General features: G+C 33.4%; 1 protein-coding gene across 3 annotated transcripts in view; it reads right to left on the reverse strand.

The window, feature by feature from the left end:
• The window catches only part of ISPD (isoprenoid synthase domain containing), a 229117-nt gene that overhangs the window by 151460 nt on the left and 64047 nt on the right, over positions 1–13610 (reverse strand). For all 3 annotated transcript variants that reach the window (XM_025046929.1, XM_006911961.3, XM_025046930.1), the window contains one exon: positions 3090–3194. In XM_025046929.1, coding sequence (XP_024902697.1) covers positions 3090–3194 — 105 coding nt within the window. The remainder of the gene's footprint in view (positions 1–3089; positions 3195–13610) is intronic.

A 13610-nucleotide genomic window follows, 5' to 3' on the forward strand; every position in this document is an offset into this window, starting at 1 on the left:
AAATTACATAATTGTATTAACCAATGTTACCCCAATAAACTTAATTAAAAAATTTTTAAAAAGAATTAAGTGTGTGGGGAGGGCGGTGAACTGTACATGTTAGAAGGAAGGAAGGAAGGATGGAAGGAAGGAAGGAAGGAAGGAAGGAAGGAAGGAAGGAAGGAAAATACAAAATAACTCTCCTGGGATTTCTGGTGGCAGTTGAATTAATAATTCTACATGCACTCATAAGAAATTTCTAGTCCTTAGTCATACCACTGTGGGGGGTGAGTCTCTTGATTTCTGAAAGATAGGGAAAGGTATCCTAACTCTGCATTTCAGAGTTCATCCTTGTCTTACTGTTGTATCGTAGTGAAGTGCCTCTTAAAATGTGTTTTTCACTGTGTCAGATTTCTGAATCATGTTCCAGGTACTTGGCTATGCCACCTGAGTCCAGTACCAGTTTTAGTATAATTGTACTAAATCTTTTCTCAAATTAGAGTTAAAAAAAAAAAAGTAGTACCTTTGGAATTATTATAGAATTATAACACTAATTTCAAAGTGTAGTTTTCATGCTTTGGTATAAAAGCAATGGAAATACTCTTTATACGTGCAAAATGGTAAGACCACAAATTAATAAAATTAGAAGCCAATACTAAAGACAATTCATACAATGTCACCAAAAAAGGCTAAATAGGGCTAAGTAAACATCTAGGAAAATATCAAAAAGATAAAGGTGGAAGATGAGACAGGATGCAAAAGAAGAAAAAAGGTAAATTTAAACAACTGTAATATTTGCACTCAAAATAATTTCACCTCAAGAGAAATGTACCAAAAAAGATCTCATTCATAACTGTCATGTGAAAGACTTTTTGCCCAATCCATGGCATTTCATGCCCATTTAGAATCCAAGATCTCGTTGAGGTACATCATTATTCAAACATCTTTCATAGAAGTGGGGCTTCCTTTCATCCTCGTGTTTGGAAAATGATACTACGAAGATGATCCCTCTGGGCCTAATAGTCTGTCATCCTTTGGCATGTGTATTATTTCCTAGAATTGCCATAACAACTCCCAATTGGGTGGCTTAAAACAACAGAAATTTATTCTCTCATAGTACTGGAGACCAGAAGTCTGAAAATCAGGTGTCCACAGAGCCTTGCTCCCACTGAAGTCTTTTTTCAAAAGAATCCTTCCCAGACTCTTCTTAGTTTCTTTTGATTGCAAGCCATACTTGGCTTTCCCTTGCTCATAGATGGATCGCCCTACTCTCTGCCTCCATCATCATTAGCATTCTCCCATTATCTATGTCTGTATCTATTCTCCTATTCTTATATGTTTAATTTAGAGCCTATGCTACACCAGTATAATCTCATCTTAACTTGATTAGATCTGCAAAGACTCTGTTTTCAAATAAAATCACATTCACAGGCACCAATGGTCAGGACTTCTGGTAGGAACATAATTCAACTCATACCAGCATGTATAAAATGATGCAACACAGGAACAAAGAGAAGCACTTAAGTGAATCACTGCCTTGGTGCACTGACATTTACCGTACATAACAGGAAGGAGAGGGACAAAATGTGAGGACTAATACTGTGTTGCTGGAGGAAGCAGTGAAAATGAGATTTCACCAAAACAATTTTGAAATAAATCTGTGAAAATGATGTGGAAATTCAAAGAGCAATGTGCTGCTTCTCTTTTATCTGCAGACCTCAGAGTGCTTTCAAGTTTGAAGAAGGCTCAGAATACCCACGAGAAGTAGATAATCACACACCCTAAGATGTCAGTATTATGTCTCCAAAGAGCATTGACATATTAGTGGCAATAAAAAGTCTCAGAATTTCCACTTTGTTTTACATAGTCTGCAAATTATGTCTAGTAGACAAAGGAAATTCTATAGAAATGTGTCTGGATCTTTAACAAAACACCTAATTGGTTATTACCAAAATCCTCACAATGAATATGTATATCACCATCTGAGTCATATATAGAAAATGATAAACAAAATGAATAAAATGTTCACCTCCTGGTTGATGACATTTGGATAATCTTTAAAAAGCAAAAATACTGTATGAATTTTCTCCACTGGGCAATAATCCAGGCATGTCAATATTTTGTAATCTTAGAACAATTTAAGAATGTATGAGGCAATCTCAACATGAAGCAAAGCCCATTACATTATTGTGCAAAGTGCCTAATAAACTCATAGTTTCTAAATCAACAAGGAAATATGCTTTTGGATTCATATAATCTTCGAGTAACAAAGAATCCTTCCTAATCAGATTTAAGTGGATAGAAATATAAAGATTCCATCCAAGATTTAAAAAGCAGCAATACTTACTTCAAAATTATGCAATGACTTTACAATTCTAGTTCAGAATATACTGTCCAATTCATCATTTTCCTAACTGATGAAACAAATGAGAGTCATGCAACAAAATATTCCTGGCTTAAAGAAGCTGTAACACGGGGCTATAATCACTTCATTCCTTCCCAAAAGAAAGAAGTTTGTCATTAGAAGAGTCCAATTCCTCATCGAGAGCAGTGAGGGGATCAACTACCCACCCCACTGGGGCAGAACTGTGCAGATATTCTTTCGACCCAGTTAAGTTGTAGCTCCCACCCCAGGGCCTGGAAGGAAATGTTGCTATTGTGGAAAGCAGTGTTGCATCCTCAATCTAGTTGAGTGTAAGGCAACGGAGTAAATGGTTATGTACAGAGAACAAGAAAAAAATTGTGACTGAAACGATCTTATTGGTCAAATGGAGTTTGCTTGAATAAATTACATCGAAGTGAATTTTCTTGAAACCCAGCAACAGAAATGATACCATACTTTGATGGCTTAGAAAACTCAGTGAGACTGTTAGCTCCTTTAATATATGCATACACACACATGTGCGTGCAAGCGTGCGCACACATACACACACACACACACAAACACACCCCTTTTCTCCTGGAAATATTGATTCGGTATGAAAACCAAGTATTTTTATACTATTTCTCCATTTTCTAAAGCGCCTGAAAAGTATTTGTATTTGCAGAATATGTCTTCAGGAATGACATAAGCACAGACGAGATCCAGAGCAAAGTACCAACTTCATTACCTTCCAGAGATCAGGTGATCCTTCCACAAGTTTGGCTTTAATGTGACAGTATTTTAGAGCTAATTGCAAACACTCGGTTCCAAATTCCAGGTCATAGTCACTACACTGGGTAGAAAAAAAAGTTAACAAGTTAAAATATAATTTTAAATAAAACTAAATCACGTATTTAATAATCTATTGCATAAAGAAAAGTAAGGGCCTATAGAATGTGCAGGCTCTTTAGTTAGCTACTGATTAATCAAGTAACAAAATAATTTCCCCATGCCCTTAAAACTAGTGTAAAATAAGAATGTTGCAATTGTAACAGTTTCAAACTTCCTCAATAGTTTCAGGAGTCAGATAAAGATAATATTTTATTTGCTTTATTCATAAGCTACCTTTTCAAACTTGTTTCTAAAATATTTGAAGGTATGGCTGGGGATTACCAAATCAGAAATTGATTTAACAAATATATGTATTCATAAAACTACAATCCCATCTTATATTTATATCAATGTATATTTGCAGGTCACAGCTCTTTTACTCACCTTAATATTTTAAATATCAATAAATCCTTTTTAAAAGATTTATGTTTTTATTCTGAATATGGAAATAGTTCAGTCTTTAAGTATGACGAGAAATATAAAGGCCTATCATTCATTTAGTAAAATATAAATAACAATTTTAAACATTTTAAGCAGAACCATTAAAATGACCAACATATATAATTCAGCTGAATAATAGTAAGTACCTAAATCATGTCCAAGCTTTGTATTAAGTATCAGCATAAAAGAGACATGTACTGTGTCTTCAAGGAATTCAAGTCTAAAAGGGGAGTCTGATCTATAACAAATATTTTATGACAGAATGTGACAGATGCAGGACTAGAAGAGTATCAAGAAGTAGAACAGGAGGTAAACTACTTAATTCTATGTAAGGGCATCAGGGAAGCCCTAGCAGAGAAAATGGTCTCTGATGTCATTTTAAAGACTGAATAAAAACTCCCAACAAACAAACATCCTGGACTGATGGCTTCATGGGTGAATTTTACCAAACATTTAAAGAGTTAACATCTATCCTCAAACTATTCCAAAAAATTCAAGAGGATGAAAGGCTCACAACTTTATTTTAAGAGGCCACCATGGAAAGGAAGGAAAGGAAGGAAAGGAAGGAAAGGAAGGAAAGGAAGGAAAGGAAGGAAGGAAGGAAGGAAGGAAGGAAGGAAGGAAGGAAGGAAGGAAGGAAGGAAGGAAGGAAGGAAGGAAAAGAAATAAAATTATAGGCTGATATCCCTGATGAACACAGATGTAAAAATCCTCAACAAAATATTAGTAAACCAAATTCAGCAGTACATTAAGAAGATCATACACCATAATCAAGTGGGATTCATTCATGAGATGCAAGGTTGGTTCACTATCTGCAAATCAGTTAATGCAATATTCCACATTAACAAAAATGAAGGATAAATATCATATGATTATATCAATAGATGCAGAAAATGCATTGGACAAAATCCAGCATTCATTTATGATAAAAACTCTCAGCAACGTGGGTAAAAAGGGAACATACCTCAACATAATAAAGGCCATACATGATAAACTCACAGCTAACATCATACTCAACAGAGAAAAGTTAAAAGCATTTTCCTTAAGATCAGAAACAAAACGAGGAAGTCCACTTTCACCACTTTTATGCAACATAGTACTGGAAGTCCTAGTCACAGCAATCAGAAAGGAAAAGAAATAAAGTGTCCAACTTGGAAAAAAAGAAGTAAAACTGTTATTCTTTGCAGATGACATGATACTATGTATGGAGAACCCTAAAGATTCCAACAGAAAAATATTAAAATTGATAAATGAATTAGGTAAAGGAGCAGGATACAAAATTAATATTCAGAAATCAGTTGCATTTCTATACACCAGCAACGAATTATCAGAAAGAGAAATTAAGAAAAAACAATTCCATTTACGATTGCATCAAAATAAAAAATAATATACCTAGGAGTAAATTTAACCAAAGAGATAAATGGCCTGTACTCAGGAAATTATATGATGTTGAAAAAAGAAATTGAGGAAGATATGAATATATGGAAGCGTATATACCTTGCTCATGGACAAAAAGAATTAACATTGTTAAAATGCTCAAACTACCCAAAGAAATCTATAAAATCAATACAATCTCTGAATATTAACGGCATTTTTCACCGAATTCAAACAAATAATCCCAAAACTTATACGGAACCATAAAAGACTCCAAATAGCCACAGCAATCTTGAGAAAAAAAGAACAAAGTTGGAGGTATCACAATACCTGATATCAAACTATACTAGAAGTCTATTAATCAAAACAGCATGGTACCAGCATAAAAACACATAAAGATCAATGGAACAGAATAGAGAGCCCAGAAATAAATCTACACTTATGTGGTCAATTAATCTATGGCAAAGGAAGCAAGAATATACAATGAGATAAAGAAAACCTATTCAATAGATAAATGGTTTTAGGGAAACTAAAAAATACATGCAAAAATAAATAAATAAATAAACTAGACCACCTTCTTACACCATATATAAGAATAAACTCAAAATGGATTAAAAACTTAAAAGTAAGACCAGAAATCATAAAACTACTAGAGGAATACGTAGGCAGTAAACTCTGACATTACTCTTAGTAATATTTTTTCTAATATGTTGCCTTGGGCGAGGGAAATAAAAGAAAAAATAAATAAAAAGGACTACATCAAACTAAAAAAGTTTTACAAAGGAAAGGATTTTACATAGCAAAGGAAACAATAAACAAAACAGAAAGATAGCCTACTGAGATAGCTAGGTTTTACATAGCAAAGGAAACAATAAACAAAACAGAAAGATAGCCTACTGAGATAGCTAGGTTTTACATAGCAAAGGAAACAATAAACAAAACAGAAAGATAGCCTACTGAGTAGGAGAAGGCACTCATCAATGATACAACCGATACAGGGTTAATATCCAAAAATATATGAAAAAACTCACACAACTTAACACACACACAAAACCTAACAATACAAATTAAAAGTGGGCAGAGGACCTAAACAGACTTTCTCCAAAGAGGACATACAGATAGCAAATATACATATGAAATAGTGCTCAATGTCACTAATCATTAGAGAAATGCAAATTAAAACCACAATAAAATATCATCTCACATCTGTCAAAAAGGGCATCATCAATAAATCAACAAAAGTGTTATCAACAACATGGAGAAAAGGGAACCCTCATACACTAGTGGGATTGGAAACTGCTGCAGCCAATGTGGAAAAAAGTATGGAGGTTCCTCAAAAAATTAAAAATAGAACTGAAGAAATCCAAAACACCAATTTTAAAAGACATATGCACCCCTATGTTCACTGCAGTGCTATTTACAATAGCCAAGATATGGAAGCAATCTAGGTTTCCATCAACAGACAAATAAAGAAGTGGTACATATATATAATGAAATATTACTCAGCCATAAAAAAGAATGAAATCTTAGCATTTGCAACATGGATGAAAATGGAAGGTAATAAGTGAACTAAGTCAGACAGAGCAAGACAAATACCATATAATCTCACTTATATGTGGAATCTATAGGATAAAATAAATAAACAAAGCAGAACCAGACTCCTAGATGCAGAAAACAAGCTGATGGTTGCCAGATGGGAGAGGGTTGGGTGCAGCAGGGTGAAAACCGTGAAAAGATTAAGAGATACAAATTGACAGTTACAAAATAGTCCTGGGGATATAACGTAAAGCATAGAGAATACTGTCAGTAATGTGGTAATAACTACGCACAGTGCCGGGGGGTACTAGACTAGTCAGAGGATCACTTCATAAATTATATAAATGTCTAACCACTATGCTGCATACCTGAAACTAATATGAAATAATACTGAATATCAACTGTAATTGAAAATATTTTTAAATGGGGGGAGGTGAAGGAGAATAAGAGGTGCAAATTTCCAAGTATAAAACAAAAAAGTCATGGGGATGTAATGTACAGCATAGGGAATATAATTAATAATATTGTGATAACATTGTATGGTGTCAATGGTTGCTGGACTTACCATGGTGATCACTTCTCTGGGTGTATAAATGCTGAATAACTATGGTGTGCACCTAAAACTGATATAATATTATCTGATAGCTTGACTTTAATAAAAATCTTTTTAAAAAATACATACAGACTGAATAAAATTGGAGGAGAGGTATATCCTTAAGGCAAAAATGCCATTCAAAGATATAAAGATTTCAAACATCTAGTAGATTCATATTTTAGAAACAGCATATCCATGTAAGAAAGAATGCTAGAAGGCAACAAATATGATTACGACATTTAGCATCATATGCCAATGCTGTTTTATCATACAGGAGGTTACAAAATCCTAAGTATATTTATTTGTGAAGTTAATGGAGAGAAAAATGTAACCATCAAATATATGTGGAGTCCCAAATTGACCAGAAGAGTCTCCATTTAACTCTTCTATTCTGATATACTACATCCCATGAGCTATTTCTTATTTTCATTTTTAATATAGTATTACAAGCAGTAGTTACCCTCAGATAAGATGAATTTCGGTAAACCTCCACTTTGTACTTCCAGCATCTGCATGGTCTCATCTAGTAGAATGTGAGATAATATATGTACAATAAACAGAGTTTCCTCCTTGGCACATAGTTAAATCCCAATGATGACTAGCAATACCCTTTTCCTGACTCTTCCCAGAGGCAGGATACTGAGCACATGCATTGACAGTCTTAAAACACAAAGCGCACACTGAGAGGTATCCATAGAAACAGCTACTTCCTTCCAGTCTCAGCTGCGTGCCTGCCAACCATGTGATGTACCAGCCAAGATGGCAATGGCCTATAAATTGCAGTCTTTAGGATTCCATCACCAGGGTCAATGGAAAGCATGGAAAATTATGGGTCAGGAATATATGAAATATACACTAGAAACATAGGCTGAACAATCTTGGCAAAAAAAAAAAAAGTAGTCTGAATCTGTCATTCATTGTATTGACTAATATTACAACTATTTATGGAGTTTTTGTTAATTTTTTGTCAATAAAACCTTGCTTTCGCATTGAGTTCAAAAAATGCATGCTTAATGATAAATTGTGCATTCCTATTTCTTCAGAACAATGATGATGATTTCTATTTTTTCCTAGGATATGGAAAGCTGGGAAAAATTATGCTCATTTCTGAACAACAACAACAAAAAAATAAAAGATAAACTATAAAAGCACAACTTTTTCTTGAACCCATCAGAACTGAGGTCATAGAATGATCAAGCAGCCTTAAATCCAAAAAAGGCATGCCTTCCCTGAGGAGAGGCAGGATGTCATCACTTGCTCAACTATGGCAGCACACAAGAATAAAGGGCTGGGTGCCATGCACAAGGGTAGAAGAAGTAAGCTAAAAATTTCAGCAAATAGCTAAGTATTGAGTGGAGGCAACTGAGAGAACATAGAACCTCTGAAAGCCACAATCACAAGAGGAGTTGATACCCACTTTCAGGTTCCTCCGCTTCAGCAACCTGCTACTGGGTGCTCATTAAGTAGTATAATGTTATTTTGAAGGTGACTGTGATTAGATGTATATACTAAACTCAAGGCAATCACAAAACAGACATCTTTAAGTTAAAAGTTCAATAGTGATTAGATATATTCATAAAAAATAAGAAATTAATACAAATGCAGGCAGAAAAAGAAAAAGAAGAAATGGAACAAATAGAAACTAACCAGAAGCATGGTAAATTTTAATTAAGAAAGTTAATGAGTGTGTAATTGCACAAAATGTCAACATGTATTATCCATCATGGGGGTCACAGGATACACAAGCATGCATGCACACAAACAGATGCTGAGAACTCTATGCCTCTCTAAAGTTAGAACCAAAATAGTGTCAAACTATGTTCTCCCCAGTGAGAAGTGCTGAGGACACTGTTGTCAGAAGTCCCCAAATAAATAGTCCATCCCAGTCATGTGTTATAGTGAAGCTCACAGTCAACAAGCCACCAAACCCAACCAGTCTGCAACACATAAACATGAACAGAAAGCATAGATTTAACTGAAACTCAAGGAAAAATTCAAACACGAAAGATAAGTTAAAAGGGCAAAAAAATAAAGTATTTTGAAGGAACTAGAAACTATGTAGTTACCAAAAAAAAAAGACTGGATAAGCCCAAAATGAGAAAGTATTTATACTCATAAAATAAGACAGGATAATATTTAAAAGGATGGAAAACAGGAAAATAGGAGAGAAAAGGATAATCAATGAGAAACACAAAGTCCAAAGTGTAAAAAAAAAAAAAAAAAACCAGAAGGAAAGAATAGAAACGGGTAGGACAAGAAAAACAACCATTTTTTTAAATTACAGTAATGAAGATCATAAATTTCTAAATTAAAAATTCTTTTGAAATTAACTAATAGATGAAAACATACCAAACCCAATTAACGGCAACAACAAAAAGTCTCTTGTAAAGAAATAGAAATCCAAATTGGTCGAGACTTCTTAATAGCAACCAAAAAAAAACTAGAAAAACAATGGAACAGTTTCTCCATAATTCTGAAGGTAATGATTATCGACATAAAACTAAACTCCCAGAAAAAAAGCTATATATCATGTTTGAGGACAGAATATGGTGTTTTACAAACACTGAAGGCCACAACAGAATTTTAATTCCTATGGGCTCTTTTTTATTGAGTTTTTTAAATAGACCTCTGTGGGGCCAGTTTTAAGTTCAAAGCATAATTGAGCAAGAGGTACAGATATTTCCCATGTAGCCCCTATCTCCACATACTCACAGTTTCAGTCATTATCAAAACCTTACACCAGAGTGGTACATTTGTTAAAACTGATGAACTTATACCAATAAATCATCACTCAAAGCCCACAGTTTACATTAGGGTTTACTCTCGGACTTTTACAGTCTATTAGTTGTCACAAAGGTATGATATATATCCATCATTATGGTACCACATAGAGTGCATTTTCACTCTCTAAAAATTCTCTGTGCTCCTCCTATCCATCCTCCTCCCCGCCCCCAACCCTCGCCAACCACTGAACTTTTTCCTATCTCCATAGCTTTGCCTTTTTAGGAAGTCATATACTCGGAATTATACAGTACAGCCTGTTCAGATTGGTTTATTTTCCTCAGTATAATGCATTTAAGTTTCCTCCGTGTCTTTCATATCTTGATGATTTATTTTTTAGCAGTGGATAATATCCCATTGCCTGGATGTACCACAGTTTTTACTCATTCACATACTGAGGGACATTTTTGTTGCTTCCAAGTTTTAGCAATTATGAAAGAAATGTAGGTTTTGTACGAATATAAGTTTTCAACTTCTTATTCATGAGTAAATACAAAGGAGTGCAATTGATAAATCATGCAATATGTTTACTTTTGTAAGAAATTGCCAAAATATCTTCCCAAGTAGATGTATCATTTTGCTTTTCTGCCAGCAATCAATAAGTGTTCCTGTTACTTCACATCTTCACCAGCATTAGGTGTTGTTGGTGTTCTAAATTTTGGCCATTCTAATAGATATGAAGTGATATCTCATTTTTGTTTTATTTTGCATTTTCCTAACAACATGATGTAAAACATCTTTTCAAATGCTTATCTGTCATTTATATATATTCTTTGGTAAAGTGTCTGTTTGGGTCTTTTACCCTTTCATCAAATGAGCTGTTCATTTTCCTACTGTTGAATTTTTAGAGTTCCTTGTATATTCTGGGTAACAGTCCTTTATCATATATGTTGTTTGCAAATATATTCTCTTTGTGGCTTGTATATTCTCATTCTCTTCAAAGTGTCTTTTTCAGAGCAGAAGTTTTTAATGTTAATGAAGTCCAGTTTATCAATTTTTTTCACGAATCATGCCCTTTGGTGTTATATCTAAAAAGTTACCACCACACCCAAGGTGATCTAGGTTTTCTCCAGTGTTATCTTCTAGGAGCATAGTTTTATGTTTTAGATTTAGGTCTATGAGCCACTTTTTGCATATGGAGTTCCAGTTGTTTCAACACTATTTCTGCTTCTTTATATTGCCTTTGCTTCTTTGACAAAGATTATGTGGGTCAATTTCTGGGTTCTCTATTCTGTTTCATTGATTTGTCTTTTCTTTCACTAATAGCACACTGTCTTGATTACTATAGCTTTATAGTAAGTCTTTGAGTTGAATAGTCTTAGTCTTCCAACTTTGTTCTCCTCCTCCCATATTGCATTGGCTGCTCTGGGTCTTTTGTCTCTCCATATAGACTATAGAATTAGTTTATTGAAAGCCACAAGAATTGACATCTTGAAAATACTGAGTTTTCCTATCCATGAAAATGGAATCTCTATTTATTTAGTTCTTTTATTTTGCTCATCAGAGTTTTGTAGTTTCTTCATATGGGTTTTTATACATATTTTGTTAGATTTATAACTATGTCATTTTGGGAGGTACAAAAATAAAAGATGTTGGGTTTTTAATTTTAAATTCTACCTGTTTATTGATGGTTTATTTTTTTTTTTTCAGTTATTCCAGATTTTCTACACAGATAATTATGTCATCTGCAAAGAAAATTTCATTATGTCCTTCTCAGTCAAAATACTTATTTTCTTTTCTTGTCATATTCACTAGCTAAGAATTCTAGTTCAATGTTTAAAAGAAATTTTTCTTGTTCCCAATCTTAGTGCGGAAGCTTCTAGCTTCTCATCATTAAGTATAATTTTAGCTGTAGATTTTTTGTAGATGGCTTTTATCAAATTGAAAAAGTTCCTCTCAAATCCTAGTTTGCTGAGATGGCTTTTATCAAACTGAAAAAGTTCCTCTCAAATCCTAGTTTGCTGAGAGTTTTTTATCACGAATGGGTGCTGGATTTTGTCAAATACTTTTTCTGCATCTATTGAAATGATCTTGATTTTTCTTCTTCTGCCTGTTATTATGTATTGCAACAATTGATAGTTTTAAGTTGAACTAACCTTAAATATCCAAGATAAATTACACTTGGTTGTAATCTGTAATTCTTTATATACATCATTGGATTCTATTTACTGATACAGAATTTGCTAAATAAAGAATCTTGGGAATTTCTGCATTTACGTTCATGAGATGCTGGATATAGTTTTTTTTGTAATATTTTTGTCTGGTCTTGGTATTAGGCTGGCATCAGAATGCTCCGTTTCTATATTCTAGAAGAGATTGTAGACAATTGGTATAATTTCTTCTTTACATGTTTGTTAGAATTCACAGATGAATCCATCTGGGCTTGGAGTTTCCTATTTTGGAGTTATTAACTATTGATTTAATTTCTTTAAAACATAGGCTTATTCAGATTATCTATTCTTGTGTGAGTTTTTGTAGCTCATGTCATTCAAGGAATTGGTCTATTTCATTTAGGTTGTTAAATCTGAGGACACAGAATTTTTCATAATATTTCTTCATTATCCTCTTAATATCTATGGGTTCCCTAAAAATTTCTCATATTTCATTTCTGGTATTAATAATCTGTGTCTTCTCTCTTTTGTTCTTAGTGTGTCCTATTGATCTTAATAATCTTTTCAAAGAACCAGCTTTTAGTTTTGTTGATTTTGTTTACTAATTTTGTTTTTCATTTCATTGATTTCTGCTTTTATTATTTTTTTCTTCTGTTTACTTTGAAATTAATTCGCTCTACCTTTTTCTAATTTTATAACATGGAATGTTAGATTATTAGTGAGATCCTTCTTTTCTAATACATATATTCAATGCTGTATGTTTCCCTTCAAGTACTGCTTTTGCTGCATTCCCAAATTTTGATGTTGTTTTCATTTATGTTTAGTTGAAAATATTTTAAAATTTCTCTTGACATTTATTCTTTGACCAATGTGTTATTTATAAGTGTATCATTTAATCTCTAAATATTTGGGGATTTTTCATCTTGTTTCCTGTAATTGATTTCTAAATTAATTCCATTGTGTCCTGAGAGCAGACATTGTCTGATTTCTATTCTTTTAAATTTGTTAGGGTGTGTTTTATGTCCCAGAACATGGTCCATCTTGAATGTTCCATCTGAGCTTGTGAAGAATGTGTTTTCTACTGTCGTTGAATGAAGTAGTCTACAGAAGTCAATTCTATCCAGTTAATTGATGGTGTTGTTGTTGAGAGGCAAAGCAGACAAAACTGATAAATGATATTATAATTAAATCAAGAAGGATGAGGGTTAATGGCTAGAATGGAGTGTAAGAGGGCATTAGGGTGCTGTAATGTTCTAATTCATGATCTGGGTGCTAGCTACATATATATTTTCATTTTATGATAATTCATGAAGATGTATACTTGATGTGTCATACTTTAATAATGTTATACTTCAATAAACATCTTATACTTCAACAAAAATAAAAATCATTTAGCAAGAAATCATTCTATCTCAATCTAGACAGCAGCATCAGTTGTCTGTTGAAGCCAACCTGAACCTGACCAGTCTGAAAGTAAAACTTTGCCATCGGCATATAAGATAATACTTGTCCTTGTGTTCATGTGTAAAGGACATGCAGC

This window comes from Pteropus alecto, unplaced genomic scaffold (assembly GCF_000325575.1).
Source record: "Pteropus alecto unplaced genomic scaffold, ASM32557v1 scaffold21, whole genome shotgun sequence".
Lineage (NCBI taxonomy): Eukaryota > Metazoa > Chordata > Mammalia > Chiroptera > Pteropodidae > Pteropus > Pteropus alecto.